The sequence below is a fragment of the Camelus bactrianus genome, chromosome 32, assembly GCF_048773025.1.
Source record: "Camelus bactrianus isolate YW-2024 breed Bactrian camel chromosome 32, ASM4877302v1, whole genome shotgun sequence".
In the NCBI taxonomy this organism is placed as follows: domain Eukaryota; kingdom Metazoa; phylum Chordata; class Mammalia; order Artiodactyla; family Camelidae; genus Camelus; species Camelus bactrianus.
This window is the reverse complement of record NC_133570.1, coordinates 23,555,992-23,580,436: the sequence shown is the minus strand read 5'-3', so window position 1 is coordinate 23,580,436 and position 24,445 is coordinate 23,555,992. Positions and strand designations below refer to the sequence as shown.

The following is a 24,445-nucleotide window of genomic DNA, read 5'->3' as shown; positions in this document are numbered from 1 at the left end:
GTCCTGTGTGTGAGGGGGTGGGTGCCTCTGTGAACTGCTCTCCAGGTGCGGGAGAGGCTGCACCTGCCGTGCAGGTGACCTCAGGCAGGTGGGCCCTGTGCCCAGGTCACACAGCTGGGAAGGGAGGCCACCAAGGGCCCCACCCCCCATGGAGCACTCCCAGACCCCCCACTGGGCTGCTGCTGCAGGAGGTGTGGGAGGCTCACCCCACAGTGCCTGTCATGGGGGACATGGGTGTGGAAAGCAAACCCCAGGCTGAGGTCAGCAGGCCTCCCTCCCGCCTGCCCTGCTCAGAGCTGTGCCAGCACCTTTCTTTCTTGCCCAGAAGGTGGAGACGCAGCCTTGTACATGTAGCCGCCTGCACATCTGGTTCTGTTAGGCTTTGCAGAGCTGGGCAGGGTGGGTGGCCGGAAACCCCTGGTGTGATGTTCGTCCTGAGCCTCCTCTAGGTGGAAATTAGTGAGTCCCTGCCTGACCCTAGCCAGAAGGATGCATGTGGTCAGGGCCTTTGCACTACTGGCCCAAGGGTGTGTCCCCTGGCTGTCAGCCCCTCCTGGGTTGAGGTCCAGAGGGCTGAAGGGGACTGTGGACACAGCAGTGAGTGCCCACAAGATGCCCGCAGGCAGGCGTGAGGGGCCTGGCTGAGGCCAAGGGTCAGTGGGTAGTGGGCCAGCCCCAGGGCCTCTCCTGGGGCACTCCAAGCACCCAACCCCCAGAGCCCCCAGCCAGGGCTGCCTCTGATATGGACAGGCCAAGGGCACCCAGAGGAAACCCTCCTCAGGGTATCACCAACACAGCCCCTAATTCCAACATCTCAGAGTATTTGTGACAGCAATGTGCCAGCTGGTGGGGGTGGGAGAGTGTGGGGCCACAGGGGTGCCCCCTGATGACCCCCATCCTTGGCAGGACGCTGGAGCCTAGGCCACGTCACCTCTGCCTCATGCATCTGGACCAGCTGCTGAGTGCCCTGCAGGGATGGCTCCGGGGGCTGTCGCCCCAGGCCTGCTCCTCGCACCCCCAGACGCTGATGCCAGCCCATGACGACCTGGGCAGAAACCCCACCGTGGGCTGCCCTCGTCCGAGCCCCCTGGCATTTCCAGAGCGCAAATAAAGAGGGTGTTTTTCTAAAGTGTGCTTTGCCTATGGTGTCCCTGACGTAGCCCTACGACGGTCACCCACCTGTCACCCCCCTGCTGGGTCTCTGTATGCCTGGTGGCAGGCGGGGAGGCTGGGGAGGGGTGGGAACACCGGCTCTGTTCCAGAGCCACCTGCCAGTGGTGTAGCTGGCGACAGGGGCTGGAGGACCTGGAGGCTCTGCCCCCCATGGCTGGCACCTCCTCACTGTGCCCCCATCCAGCCTGTCGGCTGAGCCCGCTGATCCCCATGTCGAGGCCCGCCAGGCCAGGGAGGCCCGCCGGCACCACCGTACCTGTCAGTCAGGCGGAGAGACAGCGCTGACAGGGACGGGCAGGGCCGGCATTGTGCTGGGGCTTTAGCGGCGGTTAATCTCGTGTCTTCCCTAAGAAAACATCACTTAGTCTGCCGCCCGGGAGCCCTGGGTGGGACCCCGCTTGTCAACGAACAAAGGAATGTCTTTGCACCTTAATGGGCCTGCGGGAGCCTCAGACACTGCTGCTCGCGTGAAGCGTGTGCGGAGGCCCTCAGACGCCCAATTAGGACGCCAAGTGCTGGGCGGGGCCGGGCCTCGGACAAGTGCGGCGCGAGATCAGCCGTGTCCCATTTAACGCACGGCTGGCGGAGCCCCGCCAGGGACCCTGAGGGAGGGCGCGCTCCACGCCGGGCGGGGCCTCCCCTCCAGGGAGGCGGGGGCGGGGCCCGCGGGGGTCAGCTGACCGGGGCGGGGCCTGAGACGGCCCCCTGCTTCCCGTGACCACGTGGGCGTTGCAGCGGGTCTGGGAGTCTCCGTGTGCACAGGGCAGCTCCTTGAGGCGAGTGCCGCGCCAGGTCCAGGCCCTGCATCCCCTTTCCCAGAGCGGCCTTCCTCCTGCCGTGTCCGCGACGTCCTTTGGCAGGTTCACGCAACCGGTGTGTCTCCCTAGGAGGGAACGAATCACTCATGGTGCCCGGGACAGCCCTGGGGCGCCGCCTGGGTTGGGGTCCCTCCCCTGCACCGGGCACACACGCCCTCAGGTCAGCGTGGGCAGGGCCCTGGCCCAGTTTACAGGCACCGGGAGCCCCAGGATCCTGCCGTGAAGGGTCTGGCCGACCGACCGCTGTCACCTGGGCCACCGCGGGGCCTCGCGCTGGCCTTTCCACGTGCGGGGAGGGGGACCACTGGAGCAAGGTGTGCAGACCCACACTACCCTTGCCTAGGCCCTCTGCCCCACACTTAAGGAGGGGCCGTGAGCTTGTGTCTCAGGCGTGAGTCAGCATGGGGAGCAGGACATGTGCATGCACTGGGCTGCGTGGAATTCTGTCTTGCATATCCCTCGGGACTCCCTGGCTCCAGGGTCATTGCATGGCCACCGGCCCCCTCTCAGGGCCCAGCCCTGCCCAGTCCCTCCTCCCAGATAGCGTGGAGAGGGGCCAGAGCCCCACAGGCCAGGTGCTCTCCACCTGGGCCCAGGGCCGCCTTCCTGCGCCTTGGCATGTTTTTATGGTGCAATGAAAATATGATTTTAATTCCTCAAATTGTTCCTTGTAACCTACAATTACCCCCGACGTCCTGTGCTCATCGCTCATGGCTCCGATTGCGCAAGGAAGTGGGGCGGCTGCCGCTGGGGGCGAGGCCCACCCCTCCCCTGCCTCACCCTCTTCTGGGAAACCCTCCAGCCACCAACCCCGCCTTCCTCCAGCCCCCTGAGGTGCTGCCCTCAAAGGTCCTGAGGCCCCTAGGAAGGCAGATACTCAGGGAAGGTGACCAGTCCTGGAGGGCTGGACTGCAGACTCAGCCTGGTCCCCCTGCACACTTTCCACAGGCTGCTGGTGCCCCCCAGCCTCTCCTAGCTTTGCTGGATGCATAGCAGGGAACACCCCTACCCCCATACATGCCAGCCATGCTTTCACGTGGCTGGAGGCCCAGCTGAGGAGGTGACCACAGTGCCCAGCCAGGGGCCCTCACAGGCAGAGTTGCCCCATGAGAAACTGGCATCAGGTGGTGCCTGCAGGTCAGGGCATCTGTCCTGTGGCCTCAGGTCTGGCTCACCTCGCCTGGCCCAGGCAGCAGCTCAGAGGTGTGGCCAGTACCCTGGCCCCAGCACACTCCCGAAGGTTGGGCCTGAGCCCCTCACCCACCGCTCACTGCTGGATGCAGAGCTGCCAGAGCAGGTGGCCCAGAGCCCCACAAGAGGGCCACCCTGAGTGGACCGGACCATGTGCTGGTTCAGAGACCCAGGGCCATCAGGCCTGCTCAGGCTCTGGGTTCCCAGCCCACCCTGGCCAGGGGCCCCTTGTGGGGCTTCACTGCCCAGTGCTCACGCTGCGCACATTCTTACGAGTCCACGTGAGAGGCTCCTCTGTGCTGGCCAGTCTGAGGCAGGAGCCCCAGGCTGTTCCCACTGTGCCTGGGCCCTGTTCCCCTGCCATCCACCCAGTGCGTCTGCTCAGCCGGCAGCCGCCTCGTGTAGGGAGCGGGCTGACTCCCCCAGAGGTTTGCCCAGCTCCTGCTTCCTGGGCTTCCATGGAGCCCCAAGCCCTCCTAGGGGGTCAACAGCACAAAAGACCCTCTCCCAGGACTACAGGCAGTAAAAGTGGCCCCTGCAGCCTTTGGGCTGGCCTGCGCTGCCTCTGCCTCCTCCCACTGCTTTCTATCCTCTCCTGGCCCTCCCCCCACCCCCACATCAGGTCTCCCCAGGGCTGCAGGAGAGGTCTCCCAGAGCCAGGAGGCCTCACGGGGCAGCACCTTGTGCCCAGACCTTGCTTTGTTCTTCCTCTGCCCCCATCGGAGCTCGCTGCGCTCTCGCTGGATGTTGAGTGGCCCTGGGAGCTGCCTCAGGTCCTTTCTGTACCAGGCAGGGGCATGAACACTGGCCTGGCCCCCTGGAACAGAGCAGGAAGGATGAGGAGGGGCCGCTGGAACAGGCTCTGCGCATCCCAGGCCCGTCTGCACACCAGCCAGGGGAGGTGCCTGACACTGCTGGCTAGTGTCTGCTGGGCCCTCTCCAGGTAGAAGGGGCATTGCCCAGGCCAGGAGTCCCAGTTCCAACAGGGCCGGATCATCGAGGGGCTGGGCTGCCAGGAGCCTCCCTGGGAGAGGCTGGGGAAGGAAGGAGGCACACAGGCACCTTTGGGGCAGGTCCAGCCAAAAGTATCTGGCTTTGGGGACAACGAGACAGTTCTGAGATTCTTCTGCCAAGAGACTGATAACTGGGAGACATGAGCTCACGTGTACAGGCCACTCTGATGGTGCACACATCCAGCTGGGGGTCCCTAGGGGCAGGGGCAGGGTCGGATGATGCCAAGAGGGACGGCCTGGGCTCCCATGCCCAGCACTCCAGCATCGCTGCCGGGCCCACCTCCCTGCCCAGCAGGTGTGGCCAGAGTCACCACTCCCTGTTCCAGACCCGCATGACAGGGAAGCTACCTCGACGGCACCTGGGCAGCACCCCCTCTGGCTGGCGCCACGGTGTGCCGGGAATGAGAGGGACAGAGGCTGTGTGCCCGCCCCCAAGTAGCCTGGGCCCGACGGGAGGTTGAAGCCTGCTTCTGCTGACACGCTGGGAGGGAGAAGACTGTTACACAGATGCTGCTTCTTAACCTGCAGGAGCTCGGTCACAGGTGACAGGTGGGCGGCCTTCAGACCTGGGTCTGCCGTCTGTAGAGCAGCACGGCCAGGGCCATGCTGCTGAGCAGGCCTGGCCAGCCGTCCTCTCTCCCCCAGGCCCGGTCTTTTCTGCAGCCCAGCTTCTGGAGCTCTCGGGTTTCTGGTCCCGCCCCAAGGACTCAGGGAGCCTTGCGTGTCCTGGGCCCCAGCCAAGCACCTGTGCCTCCCCAGGGCCCTGCAAAGCATCTTAAAGCTGAGCTCCCCTAATCCCAGCCCGACGTGGTTTATGGTGCTCGGGTGTCCCTAATCCCGAAACCCAAGCGGGGTCCCAGCAGCCATCCCAGCGCCATCCAAGTGGGCAGGAGGAGGACGCCGTCCCTCGTGTGCCTGCTGTTTGGAGCTGGCCCCCACCAGGGACAGGGCAGGGAGCTGGGCCACAGGGTGAAGATCTCTGGAAACCGTGGAGGCCTGGCGGGTCCTCTCCAGTCTCTACCTGGGCGCCCAGTGGCAACAGGCCCCACTCAGGTCTTGAGGCTCCAGCCTCTAGGGTTTCAGGGGATGGTGATCTGGCCCTGCAGTTCCACGGAGTTAAGTTTTGTTTTGTCTTTTCTTCCTAATAAAATCAGGATCTTTATGGCTTATGACTGACGATCAAATAACACCAAAGCTTGGGAACAAAGTGGGACCACAAACAAGAGGCGCTGTGGCCCTGTAATGTAGCAGCTGGGGGCCAAGAGCCTGCCGGGTCCAGCTGCCCACCCTGCCCTGACCCAGTCAGGGCACCAGCCAGTGGGCAGGGCACCCACAGGCCCCCTTCTCATCATAGTGAGCAATGTGGCCCCCATGTGGTGAGAAAGGCTAGCAGCCCCTCGTGGTCTTAGCATCTTTTAAGAATTTTACACCCCTGAGTTCCCCCGAAGCAGACGTAAGAGGCTTCTGAGCAACAAGGGTCAAGACGGGACAGAGTGGGAGGCGGTCACAGCAACGTCTGGATGTGTTTCTCTGGACGAGTGAGAAAACTGATGCCCAGACCGCCTAGGAGCCCCGTGGGCGAGCTGGTGCAGCCAGGCCCCTGCCTGTGGGAGAGACCGGACGGCAGGTGAGCCCTCAGAGCTGCATTGTCCTGCCCTGGTGGCTGGAAGTGGGCTGGGTGATTGGAATAATAATGTCCTGACAGCCCGCCAGCGGCTGGGTTTCCATAGCTCGGACGGTATTTGGTTTTCAAAGTCTTTGGCAGGGAGATGGCCTACAAGTGGAGTGTTGTTCACGTCGGCCCGTTCTCAGCAGCTCAGAGGCCACCCAGTGCCTGGCTCCTCTGCAGAGGTGCCCGGGCACGCAGGGCAGGGTGCTGCGCCAGGGGGCCCGCCCACCACCCTCCAGGGCCACCATGAGGACCCTGCCTGTCCTGGGAGGCCCTCTGGGAGCGGGGTCACTTCTCCAGCTGCCACCTTGCCTCCCCCCAGCAAACACCTGGCCCGCAGGCCTCACCCAGGCTGCTCCCTCGCTGCTGCCTCCCCCTCCAGGAAGAACACCCTGAACAGCGTTTCTGTCCTGCCCTGAAAGAGCCTCCTCTTCACGTCTCTGTCCCCCGTGCGGTGCCCGCATACACACTGAGGCACAGCAGCTGGTCACGTCGGTGGGAAATCTTTCTGGCCGTGTTTTCTGCTGGAGGCAGCTCAGAGCCTAGTCACACCTCCCTCGGCTCCCCAGCTCTGGTTCTCATGTGCCAGGGCCGCACAGGGGAGCAGGACGCCAGGTTGGCGGTTTCACTAACCCTGCAGCGGGCACGGCAGGACTGGTGTTTGCCAAGCAAATGGCGGTGCTGGAATGGGCAGTGACTGAGCAGCTTGTATAAAGCTGCCTTTTTCACAGACAAAAGTGATCAACTCTACACAAAATAGAAGATACCTGTTTGAAGACACTGAAGATCACCCAAAGCCGTCAGAAACTAGAGGGAATCCACCCACTGGAGAAAAGAACACACTGGGTGAGATCCACGTTGGAAAGTCTAGTGTAGCGGTGCCTGAGAGGGAGGAAGGGGCTGAAAATACATTTGAAGAAACAATGACCTAAGATGTCATGAGTTTTGGATCAACTTACAGATACAAGAATCTCAGCCAATTCCACACAGTATAAACCCCCAAAGCCCCAAACACTAAGGCACAGCATAGTCAAACTCTTGAAAATCAAAGATAAAGATAAAATCTTGGAAGCAGCCAGAGAAGTAAGGACACAGTACACATGTCTGATTACACAGCAGAAAAAATGAAGATGGGAAGAAACAAAACCAAATTTATGTTTGGAAAGAAAGCCGTCCCGGAAATCTATGTGCAGCACAAACATTATTCAAAGGTGGGAGAGAAGTGAGGACACTTCAGTGACAGCAGGGGTAACTGCCACCCGCTGTGTGGACTGCAGGGACTACAGCAGGAGGTTCCTTGGGCTGAAGAGAAATTACACCAGGGAGAAATGAAGAGATGGTGGATGAACAGGTAAACTTAAAACACTATTTTTCCTTCTCTTATTTTCTTTAAGACACTGATAAATGCAAGAATTATAACAACGCACAATTTGGGTTTATATGAATGAGAACCTATGACAACAGCAAAAAGATGGTTGCAAATGGAATGTTACAGTTACAAGGTTCTTACGCTTAATGTGGAGCAGTACAGCGTTAACTGTAAGTAGGTTATAGTAAATTAAAGATGCATGTTTTAAACTCCTAGAGCAACTACTAAATATAACACAAAGAGGTACAGCCTCTTTGTGGAGTAAACACATTTGACCACGTTCAGCACCTATTTATGAAAAAAACAAGGCTCGCGCAACATAGGACTCAGAGGAAACTCCCTCGCCTGATAGATGGCATCTGTGAAAATTGTCGACAACTCCCACTGGACTTTAACGGCGGAAGAACAGCCACTGTCCTTCCGAGACGAGGAACAGGTCAAGGACACCTGCTCCTGCTTTTACCAAACTTTATTCCTGAAAGTCCCGGCCCCTGCAATGGGAGGGGAAATAACAGAGTTATACGCATTGTGTGTAGGTACACATGTACCCGTTACACACAGGCATACAAATGACATTTGATGTGACAGAAGAAAGCACAGCCGTCTGTATTTGCAGATGACATGGTCACGTACATAGAAAACCCCAAGGAATCTATAAAACGAGTACTAGCACTAATAAGTAAATTTAGCAAAAGCTCAAGATAAAATGTCAATTCTATTTTTCTATACTAGCAAAAACAATTGGAAAATTAAAAATTGTAAATACTCTTTACAATAGCATCAAAAACCATAAAATGCTTAGAGGTAAATTTGACAAAATTTGGCAAATTTGTACCCTGAACTCTATCACGATTCCTTGAAAGAAATTGATAAAGATTTAAATAAATCAAGGGATATAATCTGTGCATGAATTGGAAGACTTGACACTGCTAAGATGCTCCCTATCTTCAAATTTATTTATGGATTCAACACAATCCCAATTAAAATCCCATTAGAAACTGACAAGCTGATTTTTCCTATAAATCGACAAGTTGATTCTAAAATGTGGATGGAAATGCAGAATTAGAATAGCCCAAATAATTCTGAAAAAGGGAAAGAGGTTAGAGGACTTGAACTATGTAATTTTAAGTCTTACTATAAAGTTGCAGTACATAAGACAGGATGAGTTGGGACTAAGGACAAAGATCAGGGGACCAGAATAGAGGGTCCAAAATTAGACCCACCCACCCAATCACAGTCATCAGATTCTAATAAAAGTGCTAAGGCGAGGTGGCAGAGAAGAGGATAGTTTTTTCAAAACAAAAGCTCCTAGAACTATGGGATTTCTCTATGGATAACAATGAACTTTAACCCATAACTCACACCATACATGAAAATTAATTCAGAATGCACCACTGACCTTCATGTAAAAGCTAAAGTGGCAGAACTTCCAGAAGTAAACAAAGGAGAATGTCTTTATGACACTGGAGTTGCATCATTTCTTAGGGTGCAAAAGCACTAGCCATCAAAACGTAAAGCTTCTGCTCTTCAAAAGACACCAGGGAGAAAATGAATAGGCAAGTGACACACTGAGAGAACGCTTTTTCCATCATGCATCTGACACTTTGAAATTCAGAATGTGTGCAAAAACTCTCACAAATTAACAAAAGATGATTAACAATCACATAAAAATACGGACATCATTCGTTACCCAGGAGACAAATCGAAACCACAATGAGCGATCACTCGATTCCTGCCAGAATGATTAAAATTAAAATGATTAATGATACCAAGTGTCAGCATGGACGTGGAGCAGCTGGCATCTTCATGCATTGCTGGAGGAAGTGTAAAAGTTCCAACTGCTTTGGAAAACTCTTGGCAGCTTCCTATTAATATATGCACCTACCCCATGACCCAGCAGGTCCGCTCCCAGGTATTTACCCCAAAGAAATGCAACCTTATATTACAAAAGGCACTTGTTCAAGAATATTCATAGCAGCTTGATTAATAGTAGCTCCGTGCTATTAAGATCTGTGCACTTCACTGAAGTAAATCTTACATCAATTGGGCGGGGGAGGGGCGGGGGACCCACAGCAGCAACACTGGCTTCCAAAAGCCTGTCTCAGAAACAAGGCTGGTGGCTTATAAGCAACAAAAATTTATTTCTCACAGTTCTGGAGGCCAGGAAGTCCAGGGTCATGGCACCAGCAGATTTGGTGTCTGGTGGGAGCCCACTTCCTGGTGTATAGACAGCTGACTTCTTCTGGGTCCTCACATAGTAGAAGGGGTGAGGGAGCTCTGGGCTCTTTGATTAAGGGCACTAATCCTATTCACGAGGGCCCCACCTCCTGATACCATCACGTGGGGGATTAGGATTTCAACATAACACATTTAGGGGAGGGACACAAACATTCAGTTCATTACAAGACTGAAGCACAAGGAACCCCAGGGGCACCAGGCTCAGTTCCTCAAAAAGTTAAATGTAGTGTTACCCTATGACCCACCAATTCCACTCAAGGAATATGCCCCAAAGAAGTCAGAGTAAGGAGTCTGATACATGTACACCCATGCTCACAGCAGCGTTAGTCACAGGAGCCAAAAGATGGAAGGCACTCAGTGTCCACCAACAAATTTATGGATAAACAAAATATGGTATATACATGTAAAGAAATATTATTGAGCCTTACAAAGGAATAAAAATTCTGATAGGTGCCACACCATAATTAAACCTTTAAAACATTCTAAGTGAAATGACAAATAGTGTATAATCTCCTTTATACAAGGTGCTTAGGCAAATTAACATAGCCAAAGTAGAACAGAGGTTACCAGGGGCTCAGGAAAGGGGTGGTGGGGAGAAGTGTTCTGGGGACAGAATTTCTTTTGGGGGTCATAAAAAAGTTCTGGAAAGGCATTTTTTGATGGCCTGGCCCAGTCTGATCAAGGTTTAGCACAAGCCTGCTGCCCACTCTCTGCTGACCACACTGAGTTGCCCTGAGCTGCCAAACTGTCGGGAGCTCCCCCTCTCCTTTGAGGCAAGGAAGTTTAAATTATCAGGTCAATTAGGGAAGACACAACAGAAAAATACAAATTTCACTCACTTCCAGAAGGCGCTTCCTGGCTGGGTGCCACTTCTAGCATTTTTGGCTAGGCAGCTGAAAGCCCCGCAGACCCTGAGAAGATACAATGTAATCGTTGATTCGTTTCGATGATCAAAGCGAGAAAGTTTGGGTGTAAATGCAGATAACATTTCAGGGATGGTTTTATGAAAGGAGTCGCTAGACCAGGGCAGAAAGGGGGCTGGTGTTAACATCATTTCCAGTGACCTCTGCCACCTTGGTCCTGGTAACCCTCCCCGACCTGGGGGTCCCCAAGGCACGAGGTCCTGGGGTTGCTTCCCCCTGCTGCCTGGGCACCGCGAGGACGCGGGGCGGAAGCAGGGGCCGCGCACGGAGGGCATCAGCTCCCCCGGCACCGGCCTTCCTAGTGTCGGGGTGCAGCCTCGCTGGGTGAGCGGCGCCCACGGCGAGGGAGCCGGGCCCACAGGGGACAGTCTCCGGGCCACCCTTCCCTGTCGCTCCTGGGCGGCAGGTGCCCAGCCCGGGCCCCAGGCAGGTCTCCAGCGAGGCGCACTCGGCGAGCACACCGGCCGGTGAGCGCTGTAGCCCCTGAGTGACCAACCCTCCCTGGTGCCCTCGGCCCCCAGCACCCCTCTTGACGCTCAGAAGGAACTCAGGGCAGTGACTTGGGGTGAACCAGGTGGGCGCCACAGCCTCTCAGTTAACCAGCCCTCAGCGCCAGCCCTCGCCGTGCGCCTGCGCGCGCGGCCCCGCCCTCTCTCGGGGCACTCGGCGCGGCGTCGGGCCCGGCGCGCTCCCATCGCCCCCCGCGCCACACTGCCCCGCTGTCAGGGCTCGGAAGCGCCTGCGCGATCGCGTCCCCAAGGCGCACGGCGCAGGCGCGGCTCGGTGGTAGCCCAGCGTGGGGCTAGCCGGGGTCCGGCGCGGGGACGTACGGGGCGGCGGCGCGCACGCAGGGGGCGTGGCCGCGCGACACGGCCGGACGAGAGTCGGGCTGCTCTCTCCGGGCGTTGTTAACTGCGGCCGGAGGGTCAGTGGGGCGGGGTCTCCGCCTTTCGGTCCCTTCCTGACTCCCGGTCCGCGCCGGGACTGTGCGCTTCGAGCCTCCTGCCGGGCCTGGCGTCGCCTCACGGCGGCCGGTCTCGTACGCTTTGTTGGTGCGCTCGGGCTCGCCGTCGAGGGAGCCGGGCCGTCGAGGCCGGACCTTGCGCGGCCGCAGGTAAGTGGGCTTCGAGCCGCGGCGAGTGACCCCGGGCCCGCGTTCCGAGTCCGGGGTCGGGGTCGCGGGAGCACACTCCCCCACCGGGGGATGGCTGAGGACCCCGCTCCCTGAAGTTGCGAGAGCTGGGCGGGTCCGTCCTGGGAGGGAGGGCGTCGGCACGCGGGCGCGCGTGGTCAGTCACCACCTCACCTCGCGGATGGCAGGAGCGAGAGTAGTTCTCATCATTGCTTTTTCCAGAGCTCGGTGAGGACCTGGACTGGGCTCGGCAGTGGACGGCATTCACTCGTGTGCTGTGTCTTTGGCCACTGCTGCCCTAGCAGGTGTTTTAGTGTTAGGATGACACGGGTTTTCAGGTGGAAGACCCCCCAGGGTGGGGGGTGTATCTGAGGTTCCAGAAAGCCTAGGTGGCCGAGGTAGGTGCTGGGGGCTCCTGTGGCTCCGAATGCTGCAGGCTACCCTGAGAAGTGCTGGGTGGAAAGACCAACAAGCAGTGCCTTCCCAGAGGATCTCCCATGGTGGGGATAGGTAAACAGGTAGGAAGCTGCCCCGAAGGTGAGTGCAGACCGGTGCCCCTAGGTAGGAGCCAGTGGAGCCTCGGGGTATTTGTTGAGGGGGGGGATTGTTGGGAAGATCGCGCAAGGGGTGAGTGAATCCTCTGTGGAGGCCACGAGTGGACCTCTCGTTGCAGAGAGACTGGAGAGGTGGCTCCCCTCAGGCTGAACAGTGGGAGGGCTCCTTGCACTGGAAGGGAACCTTACCTTCCGACCTACAGCCTCCTTTACTATGTCTGCCCCTCTTTGGGCCACTCAGCGGTGGTGATCACTGCTCTCCAGGCCCTTTGCAGGGGTGATTTTGGGGCAGTGAGAGTACACAGAGCAAGTGGGATTTAATTTGGGGGATCAGGTGCTGGGCTGTTGGCAGGGATGGGGATGCAGGGAGCTTATTTGTGGTGGGAGTGGCAGCACTCTGGGTAGTGAGGTGAGTCTCAGAAGCCTGGGAGAAGGCAGGCAGGTGACACCTACATTGTCACGGTGCTGTGATGTAGAGGGCGGTCATGATGCCGGCAGTGTTCTTAGCGGTGCTGTGTTTGGGGCGGTTGGGGGATGGTTCAGAGGACAATGAAGTCCATAACTGGCCTGGTAACGCGTGGTGACATGTGTGGTCTCTAGAGCCGGGTCAGCTGCCTCCGCCACTTGCTGGTTGGTGTGTGGCTGCAGACAAGAGATTTCACTCACCACTCTGCTTCAGGGTGGTAAGAGTACCAGCCTCGTCCTCGTCAGGGTCAGCGTTGGGCATGAATAGAGCGTTCAGTGAATGGGTTACTGTTGTCATCCTTCTCCTGAAATTCCCCAACAGCCATCCAGGCTGTCTGGGGAAGCCCAGGGGCTTCTGGTCTGGCCTCTTCCTTTCCCTGGGACTGACATCACTGACATCACATCTGGCTCTTATAGCATCCCAGGTGGTGTTTGCCACCTTCTCAGGCCTCCCAGCCTCCTCCCACTCAGAGCTCTGGGTGGGGTGCCCAGGTTGGCCCCCTGTTGCCCAGTGGTCATGGTTGGGCCTAGTTCCTGCTCTTCTCACCTTGTTTTTGGACAGATTGCCTTGGATGGTGGCCTGCGTCTGACAGTCCCATCGCTCCTCTCTGCTCTTCTGAGGTCGCAGCTGTCAGCCCTTCAGTGCTTGCTTGGAATGCCAGGGTTTGCCACGGCCCCTCCAGCCACCTCTGTCCTATTGTGTCCCGTGTGCCTTCTTCCCACCCTGCCTGGACGTCTCTTCTTCCTTTCTCCTCTTCCTTCTCGCAGTTGGCGGGGCAGCTTGTGCCTGCTCCCAGCATGCCTCAAGGCTGGCGCCGTCGGCAGGGTCCTCGCAATTCTATCTGGGTGGCAGCCAATTACGCCAGTTCACGCCTTTGGCGGCAGGTGGATGGGGCCTCTCCTGGGGTCACACATGCACCATTGATGGATCTCTGGATCGAGCAGCCCTGCTGTAGGGACCTTGTGTGCGTGGGCACAACCATGGAGCAGATGAGCACAGTGGGCCCTGCTCCTGGCGGTAAGCCTACAGAGAGGGGGCCCCCAGTGATGCCCATGGCCCCCTCTGGGTGGACTCCCACTGGGTGCCCGACTCAGACCGAGGCACCTTCAAAGGTTCCCCTTGGCTGCTGAACCGCTTCTTGGCCCAGCTGGGTGATTACATGTCCTTCCACTTTGAGCACTACCAGGACAACCTCAGCCGTGTCTGTGAGGTTCTTGGGCGCCTGATGGGCCAGGCCTGGGTGTGGGCAGCCCCCTACCTCAACGGGGACCTGCCCTTGCCTGACAATTGTGAGCTCTTTTGCAGAATCTTGAGGAAGTTATTTAAGCCCTGAACAACTTCACTGAGTACCACGCTGCGGTTCCCCACCTTTTGACTCCGGCCTCGAGCCAGCCGCCCATAGCCCCGCAGCTGCCTGTGATAAGACAGTACTTAGCTCGGTTCTCTGAGGCCCTGGCACTCAACATGGGCTCTCCTCCCAGTCCCAGCTGCTCTGGCCACCTCTGCTGTTTCTAGTTCTGACTCCACATCCAGAGATGCTCTGTCCAAGCAGCAGCTAGCCACGGAGAGCAGCCTTAGGCCCGCGGAGCCTCCTGCCTGGTCCAGTTCTGCATGCAACACCGTTCCTGGTCCTGGGGGGTCAGCTTCCTCCCAGCCAGGGGTGGTGGCCTCCAGACTTTTCCCTGCCCTTACAGAGTCTACTAAACCCTCTGCCCAGAAACCAGGTCCCGCTCACCCAAGGGGTCCAGAACTCCAGAAAACAGAGGAGGTCTCTGAGACAGAGGGAGACCAGGAGGCACCCTTAGGTAGCCCACAGAGGGCAGTGGACGCCTCGGAGACCCCAAGAGAGCCACCATGTCCTCCCGTGCCCCAGCCCACAGCCCTGGATTCTAAATGTGCAGGTGCAGCAGTGCCCCCTCATGATGAAGTGGCCTGCATAGCCAAGGAGCCCCCAGCCCCCTGTCAGGACAGTGGCATTGCCAGATGACTATAGATGTAGCACCAGGTGTCTCTCTGTACACTTGCCCTGTTGCTGGGCATTGGTGCACCTGTCTGAGCATACACGGCTCCTTAGCACCACACCCCCAGCACAGGAGGACACTGGCCTCTGCCCTGCCCCTCAGGCCCCGACTCCCCCAGTGGCCCAGAGGCTGCCTCCTCCCCCAGCTCTCAGCTACATCTTCGCATCTTGTTGGGGAGTGCTGTCTCACCTGGCCTGTTCCCACTGGTCGATCAGTTCCCCACCTGCTATTTGTACTGTCCTTGTGACTATCTCCCTCCTTCCCCCCCCAAAACTGACTTCCTTGCATGCTGGCTGGGACTGGACTGGGTCTGCCATGCCAGCCCTTTGGGCTTGATTCTTGTGTGATACCTGCCTGGACCCCTACCTCAGTGTTCACCACGTGTAATCTCTGTCTTCTGGGCTGGAAATTAAGGAAGGCTGCATGGAGGAGGCAGCTCCTTTCATTATCCAGTGTGAGTAGGGTGTCTTGGCAGAGGAGGGCGCTTCCCTGTGGGCCTCCTGGCATCCCTGCCTCACAAGAAGGCTTAGACACAGGGAGGTGTGGTGGGCACCTCCTTGCCCGACCAGCTCCTCCCAGGCGTTTGCCCTGCTGTAGGAGCTTCTAGTCATGCCAGGTCTTCAGGAGGCAGCCCGGGCCTGTGCTGCCCTCCCTCCTGCTTTTCAGCAGTCCTGCTCCCCTGCCCACATGTGCATGGCGTGTGTCACTGCTCAGACCCCGACACAGTAATGACCCATGTCTCTGGGTAGACTGAGCCCTAGGGCAGGTGCTCTCCCTCAGTCAGCTTTGTGGTCCTGGTACACAGTTGGTGCTCATTAAATGTGTGTGAGCCCATGGCTGAGCTGTGGTGTGGTGGCTGCTGACAGCAGAGTCCTTGCCCATCAGCAGGAGCAGAGGCCTAGCCCCCAGTGCCTAGTCAGCGTTGCAGGTGTGATTTCTGATGGGGGCTTGGAGCATCGCAGGGTCTGGCTGAAGGGGTTGGGACAGAGTGAGTGGGAGTGGGAGGCTCAGTGGGGGCAGTGTGGCTGGAGGTCGAGTGGGGAGTTAGCAGTGGACCAGAACTGTGGGGCTGCAGGGCCAGAGGGCTGGGGTGGAGAAGGGCTCATCCTGCACGGGGCAGGTTTCCTAATGACCAGTGAGGTCAGCACCGGACAGACACAGTGCCCCTGCACGGAGGGCAGGTAGGCAAGCATTTCCAGTCCATTGGGGTTTTGCAATTGTGGAAACAAAGCAGAGCACCTTTTTGGAAAGTAGGAGGGAAACATAAGTGGAAATGTGAACTGCAACTGAAACGATTCATTTTAGGAAAAACAGTTACAAGTGGGTAAAACGTTTTAAGTCAAATAGATACCTTTGGGATTATTTCATTCAGTAGTTTGCTGGAAAAGGCCCTGGGTCCGGGTGGTGTTACTTGAGAGTTACTCTAAGGCTCAGACATCCAGTAAGTACAGCACTTGTAGCTGTGCATCTTAGAAAGACTCTGAGGCGGCGGTGGCTTTTACTGATCCGATGTGAGATCTGGACGGTCCTGCCCAGCCTGTTCGCACTGCTGCCCCCATGCTGTCACTCAGGCCCGGCCCTCCTGTGGGTCCAGGGTTGTTGGCAATGTCAGGACTCTTGTCTGAGCTGGTGAGATGCCTCTGGCCACAGAGCCTGGAGCCGCCCTCGGACAGACGCCCAGTCAGAGCCCCTCTGCCCAGCCTGCCCTTTCTGCTTTCACTTAGTGGACCTGGAGTGAATTCCTTCAGCTCGAGATTGTCCTCTTCCCTTGTGACTCCTGGGCCTCTTGGGGCCTGTCCTCCCAGACAGCTCCTGGGGCCTGGGTTGTGGTAGCACACCTCTCCTGAGGGCTGGCTCTGCGGGACAGGCCTGAGGGGACTTGGGCAGAGACCAGACAGATGGCCTGTGAAGAACAGGTCCTGCCATCAGGCCTGCACCATGAAGGGAGGGGCAGGAGGGCAGGCTTGGTGGCCAGGCTGTAGGCTGCCCATTCCAGGGTGCCTGCGTGGTGCAGTCAGGGGAGGCTGGAAGGGAGCTGTGCCCTGCCTTTGGACAGAGGTGATGACCCACCTGCTTTCCCCTTGTCGGGGGGAGGAGCACACGGCCAGGAGTGAGCCCTGCACGCAAGGTGGCAGGAAGGCCCTTGGGTCATTCCCTACTCTTGGCTCTGCACAGGCAGGCAGGCAACCCGGAGGTCGGTGCTCTGGGGACACACAGCCTGGCAGGGTTTGCTGGGTGTGCTCAGGGTGGGCTGGGGTGTTGGGGCCTGCTTTCCATATGGTCGTGTCTGTCCGTCACTCCCTTGGAAATACCCGGAGGTTTCATTTCCTAAAGCTAAGACATGGGGCACTGTGGGAGGGCTTTTAAAGCATCTGACTCCACGGAAAATTCTATGTCTGGAAGTATGGAGGATGAGGTCCTGTTTTGTATCTCACATTTTTTTAAAGCTGCAAGAATGAGAGGACTTCGAAATCGGTGTGGACAGATGAGCAGCGGAGGACGGAGAACTTTGAGATAAAGCCAAATGAACAGAGGGATTTCGTTCACACACGTGGTGCTGCTCCTTATTAACGGGGGTAGGGTGGGCCATTCTGCGAAAAGAACTGGAGCAACGGGTCAGTTACCGGGAACGGTGACACCGGGCACCTGCCTCTACCAGCCATACTCTGGGACAGAGTTAATGTTAAAAAGTCTTAAAAGTACACAGGGAGATTGGGGGTGAACTGTTTTTGTGCTGTGATTCCAGGACTTGGATGTCGTAGGTGCCTGGAATTGCAGGAGGCGTGGAGGTGCTCTTTGGCACTGTTGGTGGGAGCATCACAGGCCAGGATTGGCCGTAGCAGCCCTGGGCCTGCCTGCTGACAGATGCTGCTTGCTCTGTGGCGGCATTGACCTCCAAGCCATCAGAGTAGCTGGTCCTCACAGGGCGGGGGGGAGGGCCGAATGCCACCACGTTGTGCACTGGCCGGAGCCCCAGCAACTATTAACAGCCCAGAGGTGCAGCTGGGAGGAGCAAGGTGACGGGGCTGCCGGGGCCGAGTTGTTATGGTGGGCACCAGTACTGCAGAAAGGAACCTCCGGTGTCTCCGCAATCCCGTCCATTGCTGTCCCTCGGCCGACGTGGATGGGTTCCTCCGGACACATCTCTCCACCACTGTGAAGCACAGGTGGTGCACTTGACTGCCCCGTCTAGCGGCCCAAGAAGCCACTGCACCTTTCCTGAGCACTGATCTCCACAGGTGGGTGGGCCCTCGGCATGGCCCAGCCCTGCAGCCATGTCCCCACTGTCCTCTGCGGGCCTCTGCTTGGGCAGCGGGGCTTAAACGACAGTGTGTTTCCTCCTGGTTCTGGGCCTGGATGTCCGAGGTCTGGGTGTCATGAGGCTGTTCCTCCTGAGGCCTTTCTCCTTGGCCTGTGCACACCCTCATCTCCCTGTGTCCCCATGGCTGTCCTCAGGGTGCCTGCATCCTCCTCTCATGAGGACACCAGTCCTGTAGGTTTGGGACCCACCCGTGTGACCTCATTTAACCTTAATTACCTCCTTAAAGGGTCCACCCCCAAGCACGGCCATGTTGAGGTGCTGGGAGTAGAACTCAGTGTCAGGGGAGGGAGGTACAGGTTAGCCCACAGTAACGCCTGAGCTGAATTCCTCTCTTGTTTTTGCAGTTTGGGGCAGTGCTCGTCAGCACCCTTCCACGTGGTCCCTGTGTGCAGAGCTGTCCCAGTCCCCGACCAGGACGTGCCCCATTGTCCCGTATCCAGGACTCCTTTTCCTAAGAAACCTCTCCCTGCCTGAGGGTGCACAGACATTACCCTGTATTTCCAAGTTCGGATATTTCCTTTTACGTTGACTTTGGAATCCCCTTGTAACTAACAGAGACGATCTGCTGTCATCACAACCTGTGAAGAGCAGACCCGCCCACCTGCGCCTCACCTGTAACACAAGTGGGGAATAAACGTTGGATGTGTGAAGCCACAAGTTCTGGGGCTTGTGTTTTCCACAGCATGACCTAGTCAGTCCTGATCGATAGCGCCCTGCTTCACCTCCCCACAGGGCACGGGCTGCCAGCATCAAGCTGGTGCTAGGCTGGCTGCACCTGTCCCTGGTCCCCTGTCCTGTACATGCCTGGCTCTCTGGTCTGGCCTGTCCCCACTAATTAAATGGCTCTATACTGAGTCTTCATTATCTGGTAGAGAAACACCACCTCTCTACCCTGGTTCTGCAAATCATCTTAGCAGGTTTTTGCAACATGTTTTATCCCAAACACAGACTGAGAGGGTGGGACAGGGGACCACGGTGTGGCCGTCACCCAGCTCTAGGGGTGGTCAGCCCTCACCCTGGGGTCACCGTGTTGCTGGACTGCCTGGCCCAGCACGATGTCTGGGATGGCAGGCGCCCTGAGCTCACTCTGTCTCTCTGGGCTATAGATGGGTGATCTGTTCCAGGGCATGAAGGGTGAGCCAGGGAAGAGCCCCTGGCCTGCAGGGCACCCTGTTCCTTGTCCTCCTGCTTTGGGGGTGCTCGTCCACCTGCCCAGCACCCTGTCTCCCCATTGGCGGGGCTGTCCGAAGGCGGGGAGGGACGTCTCTGGGCTGCTCTCCACCCATGGTCTGGGCGGGGAGCCTGGGCCGGTGGTCAGGAGTGAGCCCGCGCCCTGCCTGGCGGGTGCCACTCTTCATGGCTGAAGTGTGGCTGCTGCATGACAGCCCAGACCCCTGCTCCTCCCGGCTGTGCCTCTGGGCTGTTAGCCCCAGGAGACAGCAAGCTCAGCGCTCCTGCCGGCCAGAGACTCTGCTAGGCCAGGCAGACTAGTGACACGGTGCCCCCAGGGCAAGGGCTGACCACCATGCCACCACACCACGTGGTGGCATTTGTCTCTCCCACCCTCCTGTGAGGAGAGACAACTGTGGCTGCTGGAAGCGCCACATTCCCCCCAACGAGTCCTCGGGCAGACTGTCCACTGTATACTTCTGTGCCGTAGGCAAGGCTTTCTAAAGGCCATGTGTGGGTGGGGAGGTGGGAGGCCCATGAGGGCCTGCAGGGTAGGGATCCAAGAGGCACGGGGTTGGCCGGGCACCTGGTCAGCGTGCTGTCCCCTGGGGCACAGCAGCCTCACCACCTTGGCCCAGTGTTCTCCAATGACAGGGTGCAAAGGGGCTTCAGGTGGTGGCACCTGGGAGGGTGGCCTGGGCCAGTGCGGTTCTGCCCCTGCGCCTGCTATGGCCTCCCGGTCCCTTCATTGTCCCCCCACCTCCAGCAAGTTGCTGAAGTTCTCCAAGCCTCTCTCTTGCCTCCTGTAAACTGCAGAGAGTCGGCCTCGGGGCTGCGCCCCGCCCACTGTCCCTCCCGTGAGGTCAGTGTGAGTGTACGTGTACCAGACAGGTGTGGGCACGGAGCCCTGGCCCACGGTGGGCACGGTGCACGACGGGATGTGTGGTGCATCGCTGCGCGTGTTCCCCACTTGAGGTGGCCTCTGCCACAGGAGCAGCCACTTGCACCCCGGAAGAACATGCCCCCCAGCACCACCCTTAGGGGCCCCCTGGCACCAGTCCCTGGGAGCGTTGTCTGGGCACAGCCGTCAGCACTAGGCAGCTGGCCCCTGTGGACCAGACCTCCTGGAGGAAGTGGCCCCAGTGGCTGGCAGTAGCCCCAGGATGGTCCCGTTTCCTGTAAAACTCAGAGCTCTTCCCCAGGAGCAAGCAGGCCGCGGCCTCTTGTTGGCCGGGGTCCCACCCCTGCCCGTAAGTGCCGCAGGCCGACTGAAAACGCCCAGTGGGCTTCCTTCCTGCCATCCCCAGGCTCCATGGACCCGACAGCCCTCACCCTGGTGTTTCCTCTCAGCCCAGCCAGGATGCCCGTCCCCCAGTCCCAAGGAGTCCCACTCGCAGCTCAGCGCCCGCAGCTGCAGGAAGCACCTCTCACACCTCGTGTGTTCACGCCTTGCCCGCCACGCGAGGCTCCAGGAGGCTCACTGCTGCTGTGGTGGTGGCGGGTTAGGGGAGGTCGGGCGCGGTGGGCTGGCGGGAGGGTCCTACTCAGCTCTGCCCATGCACCCAGTGCAGCATGTGGACCTTGACCCCCAAAGAGGAGCCTGGTCCCAGGAGTCTGGCCTCTGATGTGTTCTTCCCCAAACGCGGGGGCAAGTCAGGAGGGGCGCGCAAAGCCCCGAGGGGCTGCACGGGATTCAGCTGCCCCGAGGGGCCTGGGATGCTGCCCTAGGGAGGTGAGGTCGGTGCCGCTGCTGCTTGGGGTGTGGGGCCTGCTGGAGAGGCAGTGTCCCCTCCTGAGAGCCGGAAGCAGCCCAGCTTTGTGGGAGAAGTGACTTGCTTCTCTTGGATGGAATACGAGGCTCGGGCCCAGGACGAGGGGGTGGGTGGCTGTCTTCCCTGGGGTCTTCAGTAGCACAGCACTCGGCTGCACCCCAGAAACCGTGTCCATAGCTGTCCTCTGAGTTCGCTGTGCGGTTCACAGGTCACAGGGAGATGCCCTGCCCACGAGGGGCCCAGGCTGGGCTTGGGAGTCTTCCCTGTGCCCCCAGAACAGCCGGCACCAGGCCTGCCAGCCCCGGGCCCAGCACAATCAGGCACCACTGAGGCTGCCCCCTGGCTGCTGGGCAACACTGTGCCAGAGGCAAGCAGGCCTGGGACCCCACCCCCAGGAGCACACAGAGGTACATCAGGCCCGGGGGAGGTGGGAAGGGCCTGCCTTGGGGAAGGCGGTACAGGGATGGCGCCCGGTTCCCTGTCCGCACTGGGCTCTGAGGCCCGCAGTGCACAGGGCTGCCTGTGGCACCGCCCCCCCCCCCACGTCCCCCCCCCCACCCTGGGATGGGATCTGCATCTTTGAAGCCACGGATACTGACAGAGGATTCAATGAATCCAAGGTCGCCAGCCGGGCGTTGACAGATGCCCGGCCACGATTCTATTTCTGATTTAATAACCGAATGGGAGGCTGGCCCTCGGTAATAATTAGGGCTAATTACTGAGGAGGTGTTGACAGACGGGCTGAGAGGAGACAAACTACCTTTATCCCGGGGCTTAGAGTCGGGTTACCGGCCGGCGCTTTCTGCCCCTCAGAAGGAGACGCTTCAATCACTCACCGAGGCTTCAAAGGGGAAGGGGCCCTGACAACGCCCGGGCCTGGAAAGGAGCGATGAAGTGGGCCTTTGACTCGGACGGCCACATAGAGCCCTGTCCAGAAATGGTTTCTTTGTGAAGTTTGAGTTCCCTGGGCAAAGCTGCCCCTGCACTCGGGCCAGGAGGGGCTGCGTGGGTGCGGGCGGGCGGGCTGCTGCCATGGCGGGCCCGACCCTCCCGGTCCCTCCCGGGCTGGGCCTGCGCCCGGCAGCCCATAGGGTGGGCGGGGCGGCGCGTCGTGTTTTCCTGGGCCCAGGAGCGCGTGTAGTCCTTTGTGGCCGAGAATGGCAGGTAATGGGACAGAGATGGTCATCTGCTCCCTCAGGCCGCTCCCCACCATCCGCCCCGTCTCACCTGGAGCACAGCTTCTCCACAGCCCTCATGGGCAGGCCCGGCCTCTCTGCAGGGAGCTGTGTCCTCATGGGCAGGCCTGGCCTCTCTGTAGGGGCAGGGTATGTGTCCTTGGCCTTATTTATGGCCTGGGTGTCACTCGCAGGGTGCCCCAACCCCTGTCTTGAGCGGTGAGCCAACATGCTGGCTGGGCTGCTGACCCCGGGGCCTCAGTCATGAGAGGGGATGACTTGGAGGATCGCCCTGTGTCGTGGGCTGGTGGTCGATGCTCTGTGTGTGCACCTGCTGACTCGCCTGGTCTCCCTGCACTTCAAGGACCCCAGTTCCTTCTGTGAAGCAGAGGTTTCCCAGTGACTTGGCCTGGACCGTCCAGGCCACTGCATCTGTAGTGTGGCATCGAGGGCCGGTTCTGGGATTCAGGCCCTGCCGTGGTCTGCCCTGCTCAGGACAGCCTGTCCAGGTGTGGCCTGGGTGGTGCGGAGGGAGGGGGTCTCTTCCTCCTGGCCTGGAGTCTTCCCGCCAGAATGGCCGTGCTGCTGCAGAGAAGACGGTGTCGCTGGATCAGCATCCCCCTTTCCCACGTGCCGCCCTGCTCCTGGGAGGAACAGGGTGGAGATGGTGAAAGATCCCAGGAAGTTGCCTGACTGAGTACTGACCGCCCTGTGTCGGGCACTACTGATGAGTCTAAGTCTGTTTACATTAGGGCAAAAATAGGATGGTATATTTATTTCAATACGGGAAGCACTTAAAGAGTGGCCTTACGTCTGTTTAAAGTCACCTGGACTGGATTAGAAACTGGCTCTAAAGCCAGAACAATCCATGCAGAAGACTGGGTTTTCATGACATATTAGGTAAATAAAATACCACTAAATGCAGCTGGAGAAAAAACAGCCTCCAAATATTGTCCAATGTGTTTTATTTGAAAAGTAGCCTCCCAGAAGATGGCGGAGAGGGCAGCGGCCCAGCACGGTACCGAGCGGCGGTGGAAAGGTGCCCACAGAGATGGGCCAGTGCCTCACTGGTGGGAGCCCAGCCCGGAGCTGGTTCAGACGTCCGTAGTTTTCCCTCAGCCCTCCTCCCGTCCAGGACCCACTGGGGACCCCATGACGTTCGGTCGTCACATCTCCTTTGGGTCCTCTTGGGGTCCTCTTGGCTGTGAGCCTCCCATTGCCCCTCATTCATGAGGGCCCTCCACTGGGACTGTCACATCTTTTTCTTGAGATTAGACCGGGGTTTGGGTTTCAGGAGCCATCACGTCATATCGGGGGTGTGCTGACCTCGATCACCTGCTGGTAGCAGGGGTCAGGGCCCCTGGTGAAGCTGCCCCCTCCAGGCTGCTCTCTTAGGAAGGCAGCCCCCCACCCCACCCCGCACACCCCTGCCAGGGTGGGAGTTCTGCACAGATTTGACTCCTCTCCCCTTTGTTTATTTCTTGAATCATTTCTCTCATTGCTGTGGACTCGTGGGTCCTTCCCACAATTGTGAATGTCCTGTCATGCACTTACAGGGAGTCTTAACATGTGTCTGCAAACCAAACCCCTGCCTCAGAGCCCTCCTCTCACTGCCCCAGTGGTCAGCTCACCCCGACCCTGGCCCCAGCCCCGGCCCCTCCAGTCTCGCCGTCCACCTGGCCCCGCCCTTTCTAGAACTCTGTGTGAAGAAGGCCACGTAGTTGTAGCCTGTCCCTCCACCCCGTGATTCTCTGGGGTTCGTCCATGGCGCTGCACCTATCAATACTTGGTGCCTTTTGTTATTGCTCAGGAGTGGGGTCATTTAGGTTATTTCGCATTTGGGCAGATTCTGAGTGGAACCTTGAGGAGCAGCCAGGGACAGGCTTTTGTTTACACATCGCTTTCATTTCTCTGGAATAAATATCCGGAGGCAGGGTCTCCGGCAGCGTGACACTCAACTTCGAGTTCCCGGAAGCCGCCCAGGCGTTGTCCAGGGTGCTGTGCACAGGATGCACTGGGTGTCCCCACCAGCGTCCCCACCCACACTTGGCTACCTCCTGAGCCCCGAGGGCTGCTGCTGCCTAGCATCGTCCTGTGCTCCCAGCTTCGCTGCTCTGTGCATTTCTAAACTGGGTCATTTCGTTCCTGTTGAACTTTTTTAAAGTATTACTGATATACAGTGAAGTGCACGTATTTAAAGTGGCTAATTTGACAAGTTCTAGCACTTGTGTGAGCATCGCCACACTGGAGACGTGAGCTAGCCCTGTCCTTAGGGAAACCTCAGGGTTCCCGCTTGACCCTGTTAGTGCCGCTCCGCCCCTGCCCGGTGCCACTCATCTGCTTCTTGTCGCTGTAGGTGTCTTGCATTTTTTCGAATTTTGTGTAGACAGAATCATGGTATTGACCCTTTTTTCTGCTGCATGTACTCAGTGTCTTGAT

General features: G+C 58.5%; 3 protein-coding genes and 1 long non-coding RNA gene across 12 annotated transcripts in view; 3 read left to right on the top strand and 1 right to left on the bottom strand.

The window, feature by feature from the left end:
- TXNRD2 (thioredoxin reductase 2) overlaps nucleotides 1-1,132 on the top strand; it is a 32,174-nt gene extending 31,042 nt beyond the window's left edge. For all 6 annotated transcript variants that reach the window (XM_074356040.1, XM_074356038.1, XM_074356039.1 and 3 more), the window contains one exon: nucleotides 907-1,132. The gene's annotated coding sequence lies outside the window, so the exon portion shown is untranslated. The remainder of the gene's footprint in view (nucleotides 1-906) is intronic.
- Nucleotides 1,133-7,001: 5,869 nt separating this feature from the next.
- Nucleotides 7,002-11,085, bottom strand: LOC123617411 (uncharacterized). The gene is made up of 3 exons (XR_006725534.2): nucleotides 10,311-11,085; nucleotides 8,633-8,753; nucleotides 7,002-7,724 (listed from the first exon to the last, which is right to left on the bottom strand). It is a non-coding gene; the product is annotated as an uncharacterized LOC123617411 (long non-coding RNA).
- Nucleotides 11,086-11,243: 158 nt separating this feature from the next.
- GNB1L (G protein subunit beta 1 like) overlaps nucleotides 11,244-24,445 on the top strand; it is a 40,775-nt gene continuing 27,573 nt past the window's right edge. For 2 of the 4 annotated variants that reach the window (XM_074356440.1, XM_074356438.1), the window contains exon 1: nucleotides 11,244-11,508. The gene's annotated coding sequence lies outside the window, so the exon portion shown is untranslated. The remainder of the gene's footprint in view (nucleotides 11,509-24,445) is intronic. The other 2 variants (XM_074356439.1, XM_074356436.1) reach the window with 1 other exon arrangement.
- Nucleotides 11,515-17,008, top strand: RTL10 (retrotransposon Gag like 10). Its single transcript, XM_045518040.2, is given in 4 exon segments — nucleotides 11,515-13,599; nucleotides 13,602-13,847; nucleotides 13,850-14,024; nucleotides 14,026-17,008. Coding segments are annotated over 4 exon segments (1,185 nt in total). The 5' UTR covers nucleotides 11,515-13,343; the 3' UTR covers nucleotides 14,534-17,008.